The sequence below is a fragment of the Monodelphis domestica genome, chromosome 5 (genome assembly GCF_027887165.1).
Source record: "Monodelphis domestica isolate mMonDom1 chromosome 5, mMonDom1.pri, whole genome shotgun sequence".
Classification (NCBI taxonomy): domain Eukaryota; kingdom Metazoa; phylum Chordata; class Mammalia; order Didelphimorphia; family Didelphidae; genus Monodelphis; species Monodelphis domestica.
Window position 1 is genome coordinate 53549326 of NC_077231.1, and position 19441 is coordinate 53568766.

General features: G+C 35.7%; 1 protein-coding gene across 1 annotated transcript in view; it reads left to right on the forward strand.

The window, feature by feature from the left end:
• The first annotated feature begins 1553 nt into the window (after positions 1–1553).
• LOC100017717 (GLIPR1-like protein 2) overlaps positions 1554–19441 on the forward strand; it is a 28472-nt gene continuing 10584 nt past the window's right edge. Inside the window, exons 1-2 of the mRNA XM_007503066.3 lie at positions 1554–1814; positions 2872–3117. Of these exons, the coding sequence (XP_007503128.1) occupies positions 1644–1814; positions 2872–3117 (417 nt within the window). The 5' untranslated portion in view covers positions 1554–1643. The remainder of the gene's footprint in view (positions 1815–2871; positions 3118–19441) is intronic.

A 19441-nucleotide genomic window follows, 5' to 3' on the forward strand; every position in this document is an offset into this window, starting at 1 on the left:
AGTTCATATAGAAATCAAGCACAACAGTATTCCATCACCATCATATGCTACAATACAGCCCCTCACTTTCCAATTTTTTTGCCACCACAAAGAGCATGTCTATGAATATTTTTGTACAAACATTTTTTCATTATCTCTTTGGGGTGCAAACCTGGTAGTGGGATTGCTGGACCAAAGGGTTCCCATGGAAATTAGGTTGCCTCCTGGATCAGTGAGGAGTACCCTAGTATGATAGACTGGCTGCCAGTGTCCAGTAGCTCTTTATATCCAAGTGAAGTAGAAACTTTAGGGTATGCCTTAAGTTTAGATAGTTTGGAGGGTCCTTACAGATAAAGGGTCTCTCCACCAGACATTCTCCACCAATTAGGGGAGCCTTCTAGTTATGTATTGTCAAGGGCTGATTCCTGACATGTGGCATACAGGTGTCATTGAACAGCTTGAGGGGAGGCACAAGAGACATCTCTGTCCTCTTCCTTACCATTCTCTAAGAGACTTAATTTTGGGCAGGATGGGAAGTTCACTGCTATTCTGTGCTCCTCCGAGGGAATTCTGGCTTAGAATTGAACCAATTAAACCCTTAAAATGCTCTCAGTCTAGGAGAGTTGATTTTCAGGTTCAGGCTAACTTCTGATGGCTTCATTATTTGGGAAGAGGACCCCAACCTCTAGATCCAAGGCTCTATTCCTTTCCCAACAAATATCAATTGAAAGAACAGGATTCTAAAGGATTTCCTCAGAACTCCAAGTCAGGGCTATTATAGTTGTCATTCTTCACTTTTTGTATAGGTGTCATGGACCCTATTGTCAATCTGTGGAAGCCTGTGGACCCCTTTTCAGAAGAATGTTTTAAATGCATAAAATGAAATCTCATAAAATTATAATAAAGCCCAATTACATTGAAATACAATTATTTAAAAGTTAAAAAAAAAATAAAGTTCATGGACCCCCTGGTTAAGAACTCTTGCCTTAGAAGTTTGCTATCTTCCTCTTCAGCTAAGTAGGGTTTGACTGACCCTGCCATTCAAAGCACAGCAAGCTCTGGCAGGTAAACGGTAGAGGTAGAAGTGATAGGGTTGAGGGAAGCGGGTCCTAAGTAAGTATCCTGTCAAAATTGGGACACTTATGCATTGCTGGTGGAGTTGTGAATTGATCCAACCATTCTGAAAGGCAATTTGGAATCATGTTCAAAGGGCTTTAAAAGAATGCCTGCCCAGCCATACCACTGCTGGGTTTGTATCCCAAAAAGATAAACAGAAATGTGTGTGTGTGTTGTGTGTGTGAGAGAGAGAGAGACACACACAGAGACAGAGACAGACTGAGACAGACTGAGACAGAGAGACAGAGACAGAGAGAGAGAGAGAGAGAGAGTGCGTTGTGAAAGAGGCGTCCCTTGGCACCCTCCAATCAAAGCTTCGGATGCTCTGGGGGCGGGGCATTGGGAGGAGAACTCACCAAAGCCTACAGAGTTCTCACGAAGGCGGGCTGAAGGAGGCTTCACTCTCCAATGAAAGCTTCAGAAGCTCTAAGCAGGGGAGGGGCAGGGAGGCGGTGGACTGGAGCTCTCCAATCAAAGCCTCTGGAGCTCTGGGCATGCCTGGAGACGTTAGGCCCTGAGACAAGAGGCCGAGTGGCCCACTTGGCACCATGAGCATTTGGTTGCGTATTTTTTGTCTTCTATTCTTCAGCTGCCAGAGGTCTAAGAGCCTGAGCTATGCACCAATTTACAAAGATCAAGAATTTATCTTTGAGTGTGTCGATGTGCACAATTTGCTGCGGACACAGCTTCACCCGCCAGCAGCCAATTTGCAGTACATAGTGAGTGTGCAGATACAGCAGTCTCTTTGTAGGCTCCAGGCCTAGTCTTTCCTCTGGCAGAGGAACCCTGGGCTGTTTGGAGTGGGAGGGCTTAGAAAACAATCTCCATCCACCCTCCACCTTCACCCTCATCCCGCTAAAGATTTAACAGGCCAAAGACCTACAAGGGATCTTGGAGATCCTCGAGGATCTAGGAGTGTTTTAATTTTAAGGCTAATGAACTTAAAAACCTTTTTGACATTTAAAAATATTTTGCTATTTCTATTTTAGTATTTAGTATTACATATTGTCAATTCATATGACAATTACAATTGTCAAATCATATGCAATACTAAAGCCATTTAGGAATTGCCATATGGTTATGTTTCAGAAAAAAATAGTTTCATCACACCATGTCTCAATGATAGCTTTTTAGGCAAATTTGCCCCTTATTGTAAGAATGTATAACTCTTTTTTTGTTGTTGTTGTTGCCTGAATTTTGAACATTTGTGTGACCATCCACAAGGCCATGGATTTTTCTTTGGTCTCTTTTTTTTTGTCACCTGTAAATTTCTGTCTTTTAGCTGCTAGTCCTAGTTCTTTGAGGCTATTCTCTATAATTTCTAACTTTGACAATATATGAAAGCAGTATTCTCATTCCAACATTCCTATTAAAGCCCTTTTTAATTTATTCATAAAAATTCCCCCCAAAAAATTATTTACAAAAAAGGCTTCTTCCATTTCTTGTCTTGAAACTGAAAGTCAGCCACACCCAAATTGACTTGAAAACATCAATGATAATGTGGCAAATATATTCTTATCATCATTTGTACTTCATTTCTGCCCAGAAATCTGTCAATTTTATATGATAAACTGATATCCAAAAATCTAAATTCCATCACCTGGCACCACCTTATATAGCAAGCCTTATTATCCTTTTCAAACTCCAGTCCTTCATTGTTAGCTACCAATTGTAAATTTTTAGTTGGATTCTCTCATTTCTGATCAACTAAATATCTCATTTTAGAATTCTGAAACAATTTAAAGCATAATTATATGTATTTGTTTTGGTTTGCAGACTTGGGATGAGGGTTTGGCAAAGACTGCCAAAGCCTGGGCAAAGAGATGTCATCCTGGACATAATACTCATTTAGAAAATATAAGACAATCTCATCCTATCTTTAATGGTCTTGGTGAAAATATATGGACTGGGCCTATTTATTTGTATTCTCCCAGACTTGCTGTCAAAAGTTGGTTCAGTGAAGAGCAATTCTACGATTTTCAAACAAATACATGTTCACGTGTATGTTCTAGTTATATTCAGGTATGTATTTTTTCATCATCTCGTTGATTTAGAAATGTTTAAAGGGCCTAAATTCTTAGTAATGCGGCATACCAATTTAAGTAGATTAAATTATTTTTATAATAATTCTAATAGGACTGAAACTATTTTAGTATTTAAGTTTCATTTCAAAACTGTGTAGACTAAAGTAATTTGTATACAAGATCCATATTTTATTAAAAGATATATAAAAAATCAAGATTTCTAAAATATCATTAACCTTTTCTACATTAAAAAGTGAAAAGCACCCCCTTAAAAATAATTTTTAATTAGGAATAAAAAATATCTTCCTAAAATGTTGACTTTTAAACATTAGGAAAACTGTAAGCTCTATTCAGATAAAGAAGTGGTTCTACTATCTGGATTATTTTTGTAATCCAGATTGTAAATTGTAAATTATGCATTAATTATTTAGATTCAACACAGTATTATTAAGTTTCATGATTAGGTTGTACTATAAGCAGTCTGGAGCACATTAAAAATTTTTTGTTGTCCAATTATGTTCAACTCTTCATAACTCTAAGCTCCACACTATGCACTGCACCATTTAACTGCTCCATATTAAAAATTGGTTTGAACTATTAATGAATCTCAGTAGAAGTATATGCCAGCCTTATATCTCTCTATTGCATCGAGGCCTTGTTTCAGTTCTTCTTTCAAATTCATTATGCTTTGGAAGGGTAAAAAACATCTTATTCAAACATCAAATGAGTTACGTTGATCCCTTTTAGACAATTTGGTGGCTTGTTATGAAACCTACATTCCTTCAAATTTATTCAAGACCTTTATCAGCTACACCTTTCTGCTTTTGGCTTCAGCTTCAGCTTCATCATTTCACCAGCATAAGTATTCTCTTTACCATTCATGCCTTCATATTATGTAGAATTGTCTTCATATTCCCATAAGTGCTTAATAATGGCATGCAAAGACTTTCCAACGATTATTTTAACATCTTGCAGGTAACAGAATTGACGTTTTCTTGACTCAACATCTCTGAGTACTCTAGCTTCTTTGACTTCTTCCTCACCATACAAGCTGACTGGTCCCAGCTTCCCTGACCCAGGAGGTTGGCCTGGGGCATAAAAGGTCCAGTGGATAGAGTGCTGGGTCTCAGACACTTACTCCATGTATAACCTAGTCATTTGACTTCTATGGCTTTCATTTCCTGAACCTTAAGATGAGGACAATAATAGCACTTACCTCTCAGGGTTGTCCTGAGGATCAAATGAAATCATATTTGTAATTAGCACATCATAGGCACTTAAAATGCTAATTCCTTTCCTTTCTCTTTCTCCTCATGTAGTCAGGGATTCTCAGATCTGGTGGTTGCCTAAAATGACATACTGACTTTATGTATTTCCAGATGGATGTAAGAGGGGCTGAAAGTTCAGGGAAGCCAAGTGTCACCGTATTCTCGCTGTGTCTGCTTGCTGTGTCTGCACGCAGTACATCTCCTCTGTTCAGTGACTCACGAGGGCCTCCCTTCATCCCAAGATCCAATTTGTACTGAAAGGGCTCTGGGCTTAGGGCTGTGCCTACAACACGACAGCACTGTGTATACGATAGCATTTAGCCTCTCTCCATGACACTGTTCTTACTATAAGATTGGCCCACCTTTTCTGGTTGTGCATATCATCAATAAGATCTTTATGCTTCTTATGTGCAAGTCATCTGTAATGTCGGCATTAAGCATGACTGTGATCACAGTTTTAAAAGGACAGACACCAGAAACAGCTAGCAGGGTGAAAACACTTTAGATATATTTTGTATATACCTTTATATGCAACTCTTTGTCTCACCCTGTTAAATGTAACCTTCTTAAGAAGAAGGCTTGAATCTCTTGTGTTTGTATAACCAATGCCAGCACTATGGCTAATGTTTAGTAAATGCTTAAAATCATGGATTGCTTGACACAGAATTCCATGACAGGTTGGATGGAACTTTGTTTGACATTTGGTATCAATACCCAGCAAGGTGTAAAACAAGGGAATGTATACTTATGGGCATTCGCATCATATAGAATGTCTTGTGAACACTCTAAATAGGAAAGGTATTACCTATTTATGGAGACTTTCTCCACATGCATCTCTTCGTGAGTAACACTGTACTGATTGCATAAAATTCTGGAACACCACAAAACTCCTTAAATGAGATCTATAAGCACCTCTTTAATATTTGATACTGGGGGGAAGTGGAGAAAGAATCACTCATATTGCCAAATTTATAAAAAAGTCAAACAAGTTGTTTATTATATTAATCCATCCGTATCTTTTTTTATCAGAATCTCTTAATTCACTTTTCTCACCACTTTTTTCATATTTATTTTCCATACCTGTCAAGTCTGCTGTTGCTGTACCAGTACAAGAAGTTTTAATCTCATCTCTGTTCCTTCATGTTTCTCTTTTCCAAATCTTTGAATGTTCTCTATTCAAAATCAGTTTTAATCTATCAGAGTTTGATATTGAAAAAAAGGAGGAATTAGAAATGGGCTGTCTTCTCTTTTTATTTATTCCACTCCCACAAATAGAAATCAAAAAGAGAAACTTGCTCGTCACCTACTTAGTAAGAATAGAATAAATTTAAGGCATATAAAAATGACAGCCATATGCTTTAAGGAAACAAAAAATTGAAAGGTCCAATATATATCAACATATTCTATCTGTACTTTTTTACAGTAGCAAAGAAATAGAAACATATTAAGCCCATTTATTGCAGAATGACTACAAAAAATAGTGGCACACCTATGTAATAGAATATTACTGTACCACAAGAAAGAATGACCAGGACTAAGATGATTAAGATCATAGAACAGTCTTTCCATGCAGATATCTGGAAAGGAACCCAGATAGATCTGCAACCTATTAAATCTAAGGGAAATAAGAGTAGGCTCATCTACCTCATTCACAACTGTCCAAAAGACAAACCAGAGCTAAAAGAAGCTGTGAATGGAAATGCAGCATAAAAGCTAGCACAGATTGTATTAAACTGGCTGACTCGAGTGTGGCTAAGAGAAGAACTGTGTTAAGGAAATCAATGAGAATTCTTGTAATTGATCTTGAAGTCTTCAGTACTCTGAACAATGGATTAACTTGGGCACAGGGATTGCAATTATAGTTGGAAGAAATAAAGAAAGAAATTAAAATGAAATTAGTTTGAGGGGAACATTGCAAGGTTAATAAATAGCTTAGAAGAGAAAGTGATTAACTAAGTAGTAGATGCCTTGTAAAACAAAATGGGATGAACAGAACAAGGTGACTCCATGAGACAAGTAATTTTAGAACAAATTCAAGAGATTAAAAAAAAAGAAGAATATAGGGGGCAGCTGGGTGGCTCAGTGGATTGAGAGCCAGGCCTAGAGATAGTTGGTCCTAGGTTCAAATCTGGCCTCTGACACTTGTTAGCTGTGTGACCGTGGGCAAGTCACTTAACTAGCCCTCTTCTACCTTGGAACCAATAGACAGTATTGATTCTAAGACGGGAGGTAAGAGTTTTAAAAAAAGAATATACATATGTGTATATAGTTATTGGAGAAATATCTCCTTTTTGTGTGCATGTGATACATAACTGCTGTCTAAATAGATCTACTATAATTCAGAAACTCTGGAGATAAAAATCTAGGTTTTATTATTATGGTTAATTAAGTACAGGTTTAGGCCTCAAGGAAAAAAAAATCCTGAACAAAAATTAGGATTCTAAATATATGCCAGCTTTTAATAAAGAATAAAACCTGCAAAACTGAATATAATTTTTAGAAGGAAAGTAGATTTTAAGGGAATGGAGAATTTTTAAGCATTCCTAATTGTAAGGAGTTCTATATAGAACATTAAAATGCAAACACAAGGGTCAAGAGAGACCTAGAAATCTAAATACAACAAAGAAATTTGAAGGAACTAAATGAATATGAAGTACTCATTAGAATCCTATTTTCTCAAAGAGTCACAGAATGAATTAAAAAATAAGAAAAATAGGAGATATAGAATTTGTTTTGTTTTCTTGTGTTTAAGAAATGAAAGAAAAGGGAGGAAAATAGGGAAAAAATGAGTGATATAGGGAGGAATGTATAGAAAAGAAATGATGAGAGGAATTGAAGTGGGGGGAGTAAAGGAAGGTAGAACATATATTCAATGAGATTGATATATATTATATACTCTGTTACATATACACATTATGTTCAACATAGAAAAAAGCAGAGTAGGGAAAGAATAGGGGAAATCCAAGGGGAGGGTAGCATCAAAGAAGGGATAGTCATAAAACTAATTTCGGCGTTCAAGATTTGGTCATAAAAATTAATGAGAGAAAAGTATAAGCCACAAATCTGAATATTTTTAGTCATTGGTTTCTGTTGTTCAAATTTGTTCACTTTGTTCTTTGTAAAGATAAAGAGTTGGGGAGGAATGGAATAAATATACAAAATTATCATGGAAATAAGTTAACATCAATGTGATTAAATAACTCATAAAAATAGAAAATGCTAGCCATATGAATAAAAAAACAGAATTCAGTACTATACTTATTGATAAGAAATAGTTGTGTCATAATTAAAATCAGGGGCTGGAGCAGAGCAGAATTCATTGTACTTTAGGCTAAATCAAAAAGATCGGGGTAGAAATTTTCCCAAAGCAATAGTAAAAACAGTTAAAAGAGAAATTATTAAAGTACTTTGTTTAAAGAAATCATTGATAATGAATTAGTATCAGTACTTATGTACTAAATAGAATGGTACCTTAAGTACTTAACGGGAAAGTTAATTTAATTTTAGACAAAAGAGAAAGGTTTAAGGTCTGAGGACTTCAAGGTCTTTCTTTTTAACCTATGTGAATTTAGCAACAACAACAAAAAAGTTAAAGATTTAATAGAATTTTAGTAAAGTTAGATAAGATGGAAAAATATCTGCAGATTACCAAATGAAGGAATAAGTTTAGGGAACAGACCTATGATTTCTTTGGTAAAAGGAAGTCCTGGGTGAAGAAACATTTTCCACCAATGGTGACTAACACTTTCTTTGCAATTTATAATTTTAAAAAGTTGTCTTGAGCATGATAAAGCAGATAAAATTAATTGCTTAGGATCACTTAATCAAAGGCAAGATTTGAACCTAGTTCTTCCTGGCTGCAAGGTCAGTCCAATGCAATGCTCACTAAATGGGAATAGAAATAAATATTTATGTTTCTCGGATGTACATTACACCATTACCAAACCTAATATTCATAGACTACAAAAGCATCATAAATGGGTACAAAAAAAGCAGAACTATAAATTACACCTTCTATGATCCATGATACCTTAAAATTAAATTCAAAAAGGAGGAATTTTAAAAAGGTATTCAAATTTAAATGGTAACAACTTAATGATAAGGTCAGAGAAAAAAATCATAGTAACAACAGATAATTTTTATTTTTAAAAATGTGTCAATATACTTAACCTTATGTGATATAATCAAAGCAATCCTTAGTTCTGAAAGCTTTAATCATCAAAAGAGGGGAAGAGTACATCAAAGAATTGGAAATCCAACCTTAAGAAATGCAAAAGCAATAATTTTAAAGTTTTAATATTTTATTTTTCCAGTTATTTTTGATCTTCATTCTTTACAATTTTGAGATGCAAATACCTTCCTATCTTCCCTCTCCTCCCCCTTCATTGTGAAGATAAGTAATTTGATAAAGATTATGCATATGTAGTCACGTAACACTCATTTCCATATTAGTTATGTGGTTAAAGAAGAAAACAGAAAAATATAAAGTTAAAAACAACAACAACACTCTATTTCCATCAGCATTCAGATTTCACCAGTTCTTTCTCTGGAAGCAAATGACATTTTTCATCAGAATTTTCTTGGCTGTTTGTATTGCGAAGAATAACTAAACCATTTACAGTTTATCCTTGTACAATACTGCTATTACTGTGCATGATATTCTCCTGGTTCTGCTCACTTCACTTTGTATCAGTTAGTGTAAATCTTCCCAGTTTTCTCTGAAACTATCCTTCTCATCATTTTTTATAATACAATAGTATTCCATCACAATTACATACCACACTTGGTGAACACAATTACAAAACATTTTTCACAAAAAATAAAGTGAAATCTAAACAATTGAAAAATATTAATTGCTCATGGTTAGGGCAAGCGAATATAATAAAAACAATAACATTACCTTAACTAATCCACTTATTCAGTGCCATACCAATCAAAATGCCAAAAATTATTTTATAGAGCTATAATACATGATATATAATAATAATAATAAAATAAAAATTCATTTGAGAGAACTTTTGGTCAAGAATATCAAAGGAAACAATAAAAATATGAAAGAAGGTTGCTTACCATTACTAGACCTCAAAATGTATAAAAAAACAATAATCATAAAAAAAATCTAATACTGGCTAAGAGAGTGGTGGATCAGTAGACTAGATTAGGAACACAATACTTAGTCATTTAGTATTTGACAAATGCAAAAATTAAAACTTTTAGGACAAGAATTCACTATTTCACAGACTTTGGGGAAAACTAGAAAACAGTATGGCAGAGACTGGGTATAGACCAATATCTCACACTGTATGTCAAGGTAAGGTCAATATGAGTACATGATTTAGACATAAAGCATGTCTAAGCTTATGTCTAAAGACATAAGCAAATCAGGGGAACATTGGATTGTTTACCTGTCAGAACTATGCATAAGGAAAGAATTTATGACCAAATAAGAGATAAAGAGCATTATGGAATTTTAAGTGGATAATTTTGATTATAAGACATTAAAAAAGTTTTGCACAAACAAAACCAATGCAACTAATATTAAAAGAAAGCAGAAAGCTGCAGGAAAAATTTATAGTAATCATCTCTGATAAAGACTTCATTTCTCAAATATATAAAGAATTTTCAAATTTATAAAAAAATATTCTCCAATTGATGAATGGGCAAAGGATACGACAAAGCAGTTTTTAGATGAAGAAATTAAAGGTATCTATCGTCATGGGAAAACATTCTATATCTTGACTAGAGAAATGCAAGTTAAAACAACCCTGAGATATCACCTCATGACTATCAGATTAACCAATATGACAGAAAAGGAAAATGGCAAATGTGGAGAGGATGTGGGAAAATTGGAACACTAATGCAGTATTGGTATATTTGTAGCTGATCCAACCATTCTGGAGAGCAATGTAAAAGTATGTCCAAGGGCTGTAAAACTGTGCATACCTTTTGATCCATCAATACTATACTAGGTCTGTATACCAAAAAGATAAAAAGGAGGGGGGAACATAACTATACAAATGTATTTATAGCAGTTCTTTTTGTTGTAGCAAAGAACTAGACATTGAGAGGATGTTCAATAGTTGTGGAATAGCTGAACAAATTGTGGTATATGATTGAAATGGAATTCTATTGTTCTGTAAGAAAGACTGAGCAGGATGATTTCAGAAAAACCTCCAAAGACTTTCATGAATTGTTACAAAATGAAGTGAATAAGAACCAGAGGAACTTCGCATGCTGTAGGATAAACAACTATGAACAACTTAGTATTCTTAGCAATACAGCAATCCAAAGACTGATGATGAAAAATCCCATCCATCTCCAAAGAAAAAACTGATGAAATGTAAATGCAGACCAAACACATGTAAAGGGGAAAAGTAATTTATTTTTTAAAGGGTTGTATTTTATATTTTAAGAATGTGGTTGCCAGGAATTTTAATTAATTCCAAAAGAGATTTTATTTACAATTTATTTACAAAATGTAGAAAGAGTGAAGCAAGAAATCAGAGAGAAGATAAGGTAAGATATCTAGCCTAAACACTAAGTAATTTATCTCTGGCCTCTCCAGGCAGGGAGAGTTAGTTTCAGCCGGCCTCCACACAGCAGAGGAACTGGGAAGTTTTCTCAAGAGAATAGCTCTTTCCTGAGGCTGGTCTTTTCAAAGAAAAACCAGCAGTTAAGTCAGCTTTTTCACTCACCATGTGTCAGTCCATTCAGCAGATTTATCAGTCTCACCAGGAAACAGGGTCTCAGGTCCAGTCAGCACTCCAAAGAATGAAAAATTTTTTTTTTTCTCAGAGGAAATAACAGCTCCTTTTAAAGACGCTGCCTTTGTGTCACTTCCTGTGTCTTTCCCTAATTTTATGTCTACCAATCACATTTGACACTCTGCTCTAGGACTGCCCAGAAGGCAATCAGTCGATTTTGATTCATCACCCACTATCGCACACGTGGGTAACAGACCTCCCCTACTCAAGTGTGAATTAGGGTGCTTGCACCTTTGGTGATTAAATCTAAAAATAGACAGGGGTTACAATTTAATCATCACAATCAGGGGAGACTTAAGTATTTTCACTGTTATAATCAGGGAAATGTTAAATTTAATCTTCACAATACTATATTTCATTTTTTAAGTTTTTTTTGTTTATTCAGTTGGGTTTGGGGGGGGCAGGGTGAGAGTTCTCTTCCACAAAATTGCTAATATGGAAAAATGTTGTACATGATCAAACATGTAAAATCTATGTTGGATTGCTTTACCATCTCATGGAGCAGGGAGGGAAGGGTGAGAGGGGACGAGAGACTTTGGAACTTAAATTTAAAAAATATGTTAAAAGTTGTTTCCCTATGTAAGTAAAAAAAAATTTTTTTTAAATCAATCACATGCCATACTTGTTCACTCATTACTCAATTGATAAGTATATCATCAATTTCCAATTCTTTGCCACCATAAAAAGAGCTACAATAAATATTTTTTGTAAATATAGGTCCTTTTATTTTATTTTGCTCTTTTTGGGTTATAGCTGTAGAACTAGTAGTGATATTTCTAAGTCAAAGAGTATGCACAGTTTTATAGTGCATTGGTGCAGAGTCCTCTCCAGAATGGTTAGAGCAGTTCACAACTCCAATAACAGTTCATTGGTGTCCCAATTTTCCTCCATCATCTCAACATTTTTCATTTTCCTTTTCTTTAATATTAGCCAATCTGAAGGATGTGAAATGGTACCTCAGCATTATTTTAATTTGCATTTTTTTTAACCCTTACCTTCCATCTTGGAGTAAATACTGTGTACTGGCTCCAAGGCAGAAGAGTGGTAAGGGCTAGGCAATGGGCATCAAGTGACTTGCCCAGGGTCACATGGCTGGGAAGTGTTTGAGGCCAGATTTGAACCTAGGACCTCCCATCTCTAGGCCTGACTCTCAATCCACTGAGCCACCCAGCTACCCCCTGCATTTCTTTAATCAATACTCATTTAAGAATTTTTTCATAATATAAATAGCTTTGATTTCCTCATCTGAACACTGCCAGTTTTATCCTTTGACCTGTAGAAAATCTTAAAAATAACAAAATTCATCTGGAGAAAAATATCTAGAATATTGAAGGAAATAATGAAAATAATTGAGAAGAAATTCTGGTAGTAGGGAAGTTGATATCTGTATCAGCTCTGAAGTTATACATCAAAAAAGTTGACCAATGAAACAGATTAGACACACAAGACTCAAAAGTAATCAAACATTTTTAAAGCATTTACAGAACTTAATTCCCAGCTACTGAAATGTGTTTCCTGTTCAACAGAAAATATTGAGAAAACTGGAAAGACTGGCAAAAATTAAGTTTAGATCAATATTTTATACCATTTCTATCTATACATATATAGAGAGATTTTTATTATAAATTGAGGTATAAGGTGGACAATGTTGATATAAAAAAACACTAAAAGGTACCCCATCCTCGTCATTTAATGAAAGTAATGCTATTATAAGGAAAAGTTAACTGGGCAAAAAACTGTATACCTAATTTTTCTGACAAAGACTTGAAGACCAAGTTTATAGAGATTTGACAAAAAAATACTAAAATTTGATCCTTCACCAATAGATAAATAGTTAGAGGATATTAACAGCAATGACAGAATAATTTAGATAATTACTAGAACACTTGAAAGAGCTAAGAACTAAAATGCAACAATGAATCATACATTCAGAAGTATAATAATAATAGCTAGCATTTCTATAGCACCTGCCATGGGCTAGGTACTCTGCTAAGGGCTTTCCATGTATCTCATCTGATTCTCACCTTAGCCCTGCAACGTAACAAATACGAATAGCAACAATAATAACACGCTAACATTCATATAGCGTTTACTATGGGGCAGGGACTGTGCTAAGCATTTAACAATGCTTATAACAACCGTGGGAGGTAGATGCTATTATTATTACCTTTATTTTATAGATGAGGAAACTGAGTTATACCAAAATAAAATGACTTCGCCCAAGGTCACACAGCTAGTAAGTGTTTGAAGCTGAATTTGAACTTGGGTCTTCTAATTGCAGGCGTAGCCCATCCTCCTCTGTACCACTTAATTGCTGTCTCTTGGCAGAAACATGATGAACTGGAGGTGTGAAATGAAACATATTTTTAGACATGGTTACTTTGTGGGCTTGTCTTGTGATGCTATATGTATGTTACAAAGGAGGGTTTTATTTTTAGGTGTGGGGAGAGCAGAGGGGAGTGTGGAGGGTAGAGTAATGATGATAAAATGACAGTCTTCACTGTCTTCTAATTATTTTTTCAATGCCCTGCTCTTTTCCCCTATGACTTAAGTAGGTGCTCAGAAGTCACCCGCTAAGTTATTTAATTCCATAAAAGGTATTAGTGGCTAGAAATGATGTTGCCCCTGGCACTGAATTATATCGCTTTTTTTCTCCACATGAAAGGAAACTAAGCTCCAATACATGCGACATTCATTGGTTGAAAGGTCCTATAGAAGTTGAATTTTTTTTTTTTAAATCTCAGGTGGTTAGAACTATAAAAGTATTAGTTTGGAGGTGGGGAAGATTAACATAAATATTCTCCTGAGCTCTAGTTGTGGGCCAGTTGTCGCCTTCCATTTCTAATTTGGTGATTTTTAAGGGGAGTTTTATACCCTTTAAATTTTTTTGCCTTATGTATTTTTAATTTTCAATTATTAAAGCAATATTCATTGGATTTTTGTGGTTCATGAGTGAATGTTGATTTTTTTGAAAGAAAAAAACAACAAGCCTGGAGTCTGTTGGATTAAGCCAAATACGAGCCTAGACAACAATAGTCTAACATAATATTTTAAATCAGTGTTGTTAGAGGCATATTGATTTATGATCAGTCTTCACAGAGAGTTGTCAGACTCAGTAGTTTTAAGAAATCTAGAAAATAAACATGAAGAGTAGCCTTTTTATGTTCTCAAAATCAATCCTGGCAATTATTTATGTTTAAGGACCTTATGTAAAGAATGTCAAATCAAGATAGAACTGTTTTGTCAAGGAAGTTAGTAAAAAGACCTTTTGTAATGTTGACTATTTGGAATATAGAACACTACCTGGAGCACCCTCTGATAGGAGAGACTTTGGCTATTCACCTTCTAGACAAACAGCCTTAGTAACTGTGATGTCACTAAGAACAAAATGTTTTCGTCTTTGTTGTTTTACAAAAATAAAAAAAAATGGAAGGGAAGGGATGTACTCCAAGGGAGGAGGCTTGTACCCTGAGGTATAGAGAGAGAGGGAAAGAGAGGAGAGGAGAAACCCCCCTTTTCATAAAGCGGGGTTCAGGGGAAACAGCAGCTACAACGAGTTGTCTTAGAGAGAGGAGAGGAGGTTTGAAGAATTTCCCCCTTCTGCCTTCTCTCCTTAGCTAAAGCTGCTCTCCCCAATTCTCTCTTGTCCCTCTTGTCCCCCCTCCACTACTCGAGACCCAAAGGTCTCTCTAGATCAGTTCACTCACACTCAGCTTGGGGAATAGATAACTTTTAATATTAACTCAAATCAGGTAATACAAAGGGAATAACGGGCAAGGAAGAATGGGAACAGGAAAGTGGGGAGAAGGGGGTCCTTGTCTCTATCTAAACCCTTTCCCCACCCTCCTTGAGTTTGGGGGGAACTCAGGCCTTGGCAGCCTAAGCCCCCCAAGAGAAAGTCAGGTTGACTCACCCCTGGGCAACAGGAGCTGAGGTAAAGTCTGCTCAGGTTTCTCTTCAGAAAGTCCCTTTAACTGGGAAGTGTTTGGGGGAAAGATTTCCAGTCACCAGCAGGAAAAATGGGTAATCCTCAGGAGAAAGTCTTTATCCATCTTCTCTCTTCGAAGTCTCAGGACTGAGAGACCCTCACTGTTCTCCAGCCAGCCTTCTCTCCTCAGGAAATTCCCTCCTGGGGCCCCTCCCCCGTTGAGGTGATCAAGTTCATATTCTCTTCAGTCTGACACTTTTTTCTCTAGTGCCAGCCTCTATCACAAACCCTCCATTTCCTGTTGTTCCCGTTGTTGTTGTTCCCAGGCCCATCCTGGCCCATGCCAGGTACTTACCTTCTATGTCTATTCTAATATAGCTATGCTACTTATTGTTCCCATCTAACCTCCCCCCTCCCAAAATAATAAATTTTATCCTACTCTGTCTATTTGCTAATCTAAGTTCCTATCTTATGCTAAGACTGAGTTGTGGGAAGAGGGTTAGGATTATGTGCCAACAAAAATTTTTTACAATCTAACAATTTCATAATACAAAAATCATTCCTATTGCAATCAATATAAAATTTAAATCTTAAGTAAAATTGAACTATTCTGTGCCTTATATAATGCTAATACTAATGTAACAATTCATAACATTTATAGGTATATATATACATATTAACTTGTATCTAATGAAATCTGATTTATCCTGTCTCTATGTTCCCTCTCGAGGTACAATATTCCCTTTTCCACCCTAAACTACTCTGTCCCTGTCTATTAACAGTTAGCATATTAACTTTTTCCTCTTTATCTACATTCATTGATGAGATCATTATTATGCTATATATATATATATATACATTTGCTATTCTTACACATTTACATATGTCACATGTCATTTAAATACATATATACATATACATCTTCTGGCACTAGAGATTTATTTACAGATATACAATTCATGGGCTGTCCTTATTTACAGTACAGTCCCTAATGTCAATGTGAAATTTGTTTGTGTTCTAAATATGTCGTGGTGGATGCATATTTATTCCAATGTATATGTGGATGTACTTCCCTATATATATAATTAATGTGATTGGCAATTAATCTTACATGACCCATTTTCCCGAAGTTCATTTCCCATAATGTCTTTGATTCAAAGTTCTTTCCATTTGTCCGTGTGTCTTCCATCCTTTGGTGTTGCTTGAGGTCTGTAACAGGTCTGGGGTGCCTTCTCCTTTACAGGAAACATACTTGCCTGTCATCTCAGCTTGAAAGATGATCTCAGGTATCTGGAACTACAGGATCATGCATGTGTGTAAGATTAACATGTGCGTGCATGTAAGAGTGAATATTTTGATGCATGTGAGTGAAACTTTATACAGGATGTTTGTGCCATCCTCATGTGTACAAGTGAGATTTCTTTTTTTTTGTATGTAATGAAAGTAGGTAACTTTCATAATGTGCAATGGTAAGGTGATTATTCTAGTCCTATGTGGTTGATTGTACAGGTTAATAATATTTTAGTATAGGCTTGAGATTGAAATTTGTATATAGGTTTAATAATTCTAAGGGATCCTAAATCCACCCAAATAAACTCTTGGATTCTACAAGGAACCACTTCTCCTGTGTTTCATAGGCTATGCTAATCCTCCCTGATCTGACTAACCCAAATTTATACTATCTGTCTTAGGCATTATTATGTTTTTGGTTTCATGTAAATACTTTTGTTTGGGTAAGATGCTCCAATAGCATATGTTTCTCATCTACATTTCCTGGGGTTCATGGACTTGTCTCAGTTTTTTTTTTTTCAGCCGGGGATTGTCACTATGGGCTTAGGGGTTTTCCTGATTTGAATAAGGTTTCTTTGTGGATCATGTGTCAGATCTTATGCCTAGTACCAGTCTGGGTTCTTATAAGGTTTCATGTTGTTTGCTACCCTATAGAACTCAAACCAGTCCTGGTACCAAGTTCTCTATCATATTACTTCCAATTCGGTGTCACTGTCCCCTAAGTTATATTTCTTACAAAATTCTTCAAAACTATTGACTCCTGTAATATACAGTATTTCCTGTACTGATAATGAGTTACCTATGATTTCAATTGCTGAATCAGAATCAGAATCAGAAAAGCTTGTTTGTTCTGAATTCAGGTGTCACTATGCCAATTTGTGTCCCATTCATCTAAATCATTATGAACTTTATCATAAAGCTTAATGCACTCATAAGGTTCCTGTTCTTCATTACTGTTTTGTTCAACTATTATTGTACCATTTGGTACCGTATCATCTGGGTCTGAGTCTGACTCTTGGTCATTGATTTCTGTACTCTTCAAGGTCTTCATTAGCTTTCGTTCAGTGACCTGTTGTAATTCTGTGTCAGGTGTGGTTAACCCAGGTTTTGTTTCTTGATCTGACCCTATATTAGTGATTTCCATATTTCCCAAATCTTTTTCTAACTGTTGACCAGTAATATGCTCTGATTCTGAGTTCTGTGTTGACAAATTTGATTCTTGTGGGTTTACTGCTTCCTGCAGATCTGCAATTATGTTACTGGAGTGCACAGGTTCTACCATATCTTTTGTATCAGGTTTCCATGTATCTACTCCCTCTTATGAATCTGTTGACATAGAAACCATTCCCTATATGGTGGTATCTTCTGGGAATGACTTCAATACAGATCCACTTGCCCATATCATTGAGAGGTTTGTGCTTTTGTTCTCCCACTTCTTTCCCAAGATATGGTTCTGGAGTTTCTTGTCAATTATCTATTATGGTGTTTACATACATAGATTTTCTATTATCATCTTTACTTTCTTGACCTAGGGTTTGTAATACACTAGTATCACTTTGGACCACTGCTGTCCATGAGCTAACAGTTTGCTCAGAGGAAAGGTTTGTGTTTGTATTAATTTCAGTTTGAGAACTGCTTGGATGAGGTTTCATTATCAAAGACTCTTCTGTTCCCACTCCCTTACATTGTTTTGCAGCCTCTGGTTCAGGGAATAGACAGTCATTGGAAGTTTGGTATTGATGTGTACTAAACCCATCCCCAGGACTGGTATTTTTGAGTGTCATAGGATTTTGTGAGTAAAAGTCTTTGGCTTTGGGATTTAAGTTAGTTCTCCCCTCATTTTCCTTTCTTTCCCCTCTTAGATGTATAATTTTTTTACCTCCAAAGTCTCTAGCAACAATGTCTCATTTAGCTATCTTGTCAGAATGGTCTGGATACTTGAAAGATTTGCTAGCCCCATTTGATCTTCCACTGCCTAGATCTATTCTGCAAGCTAAAAATTTTTCCAAAAAGGATTTAATCTGTCCCTTGCTTTTCTCCATGCAGTTTTGTGTGCCCATGTATTGTGAAACATAAATGTTGTGTTTCATGACTGCTATTATCTGTGAAATTTCATTTTCTACCTCAATAATAGCTTTTTGTTCTGTACTTAAGTTGCTTTCCTTGGTATCTTGCCCAACTATCTGTTTCTCCACCCCTACAATTTAAAATTTTTCATTTTCCTTTTTACCATTTCCTTTGGTGCTTATGCCCTCATGTTTCCTCCCTGGGGTACCCTCCAAATTCTCCTCTTTTTCACTAGATAATGCTAGAACCTGGCATCATGTGGTATAATGCTCATTTCTCGCTACAACTTCTGAATAATGGGGTTTTGCTCCAGAAGCTATTGCTGCTTCCATGGATTTTAGGTCTGGGGTCTCCTGTTCTCTAAGTATGCAGTGAGAGCAACATTGCTTGCTATTAGAGTCCTGTCTCCCATAGTTTTTGTTATTATATACTTTTCCCTGATAATATGCATTTTGACCTTTCCCATCTCTCTTATTTTGGCCTTGTTCATAGCAATGTTTCATCAGGCAGTTTCTTACTATGTGTCCTTGACGAGAACACAAAAAGCAAGTCCTGGTATCTCTTTGCACCCTCTGTTGACTTTGGGGTGTCTCTCTATACTATGGGGTGTGTCTGTTAAATGTCATAATTGTAGCCAGGTTTTTAATCTCCTCTAATTCTTTCTGCCTTAATATTTCAGAGGTCTCTTGGAGTTTTTTTTCTTTAAATCATTTTTTTCTTTTCCTTGATCTACCTTGTTATCATGAAGATAGGTAGCTATATCTCTAAGTTCATTAAGTGAGATGGTGTCAAACTTAGGGCAATAGTTCCTGCAGAAATCCTTCAAGTGCTTATCACAGCCCTTGAGAAATTTGTCTCCTCACGTGTACTTCTGCTTCTTTTGAATCAGGGCTAAAACCTAACAGTCCCTCCGTTTTTTCAATAAGGCAATCAATAAATGAGCTTGGATATTCATTTTTTTTCTTGGGATAATCTGTCAAATTTTCCCCATGCATTGGGTCTTTA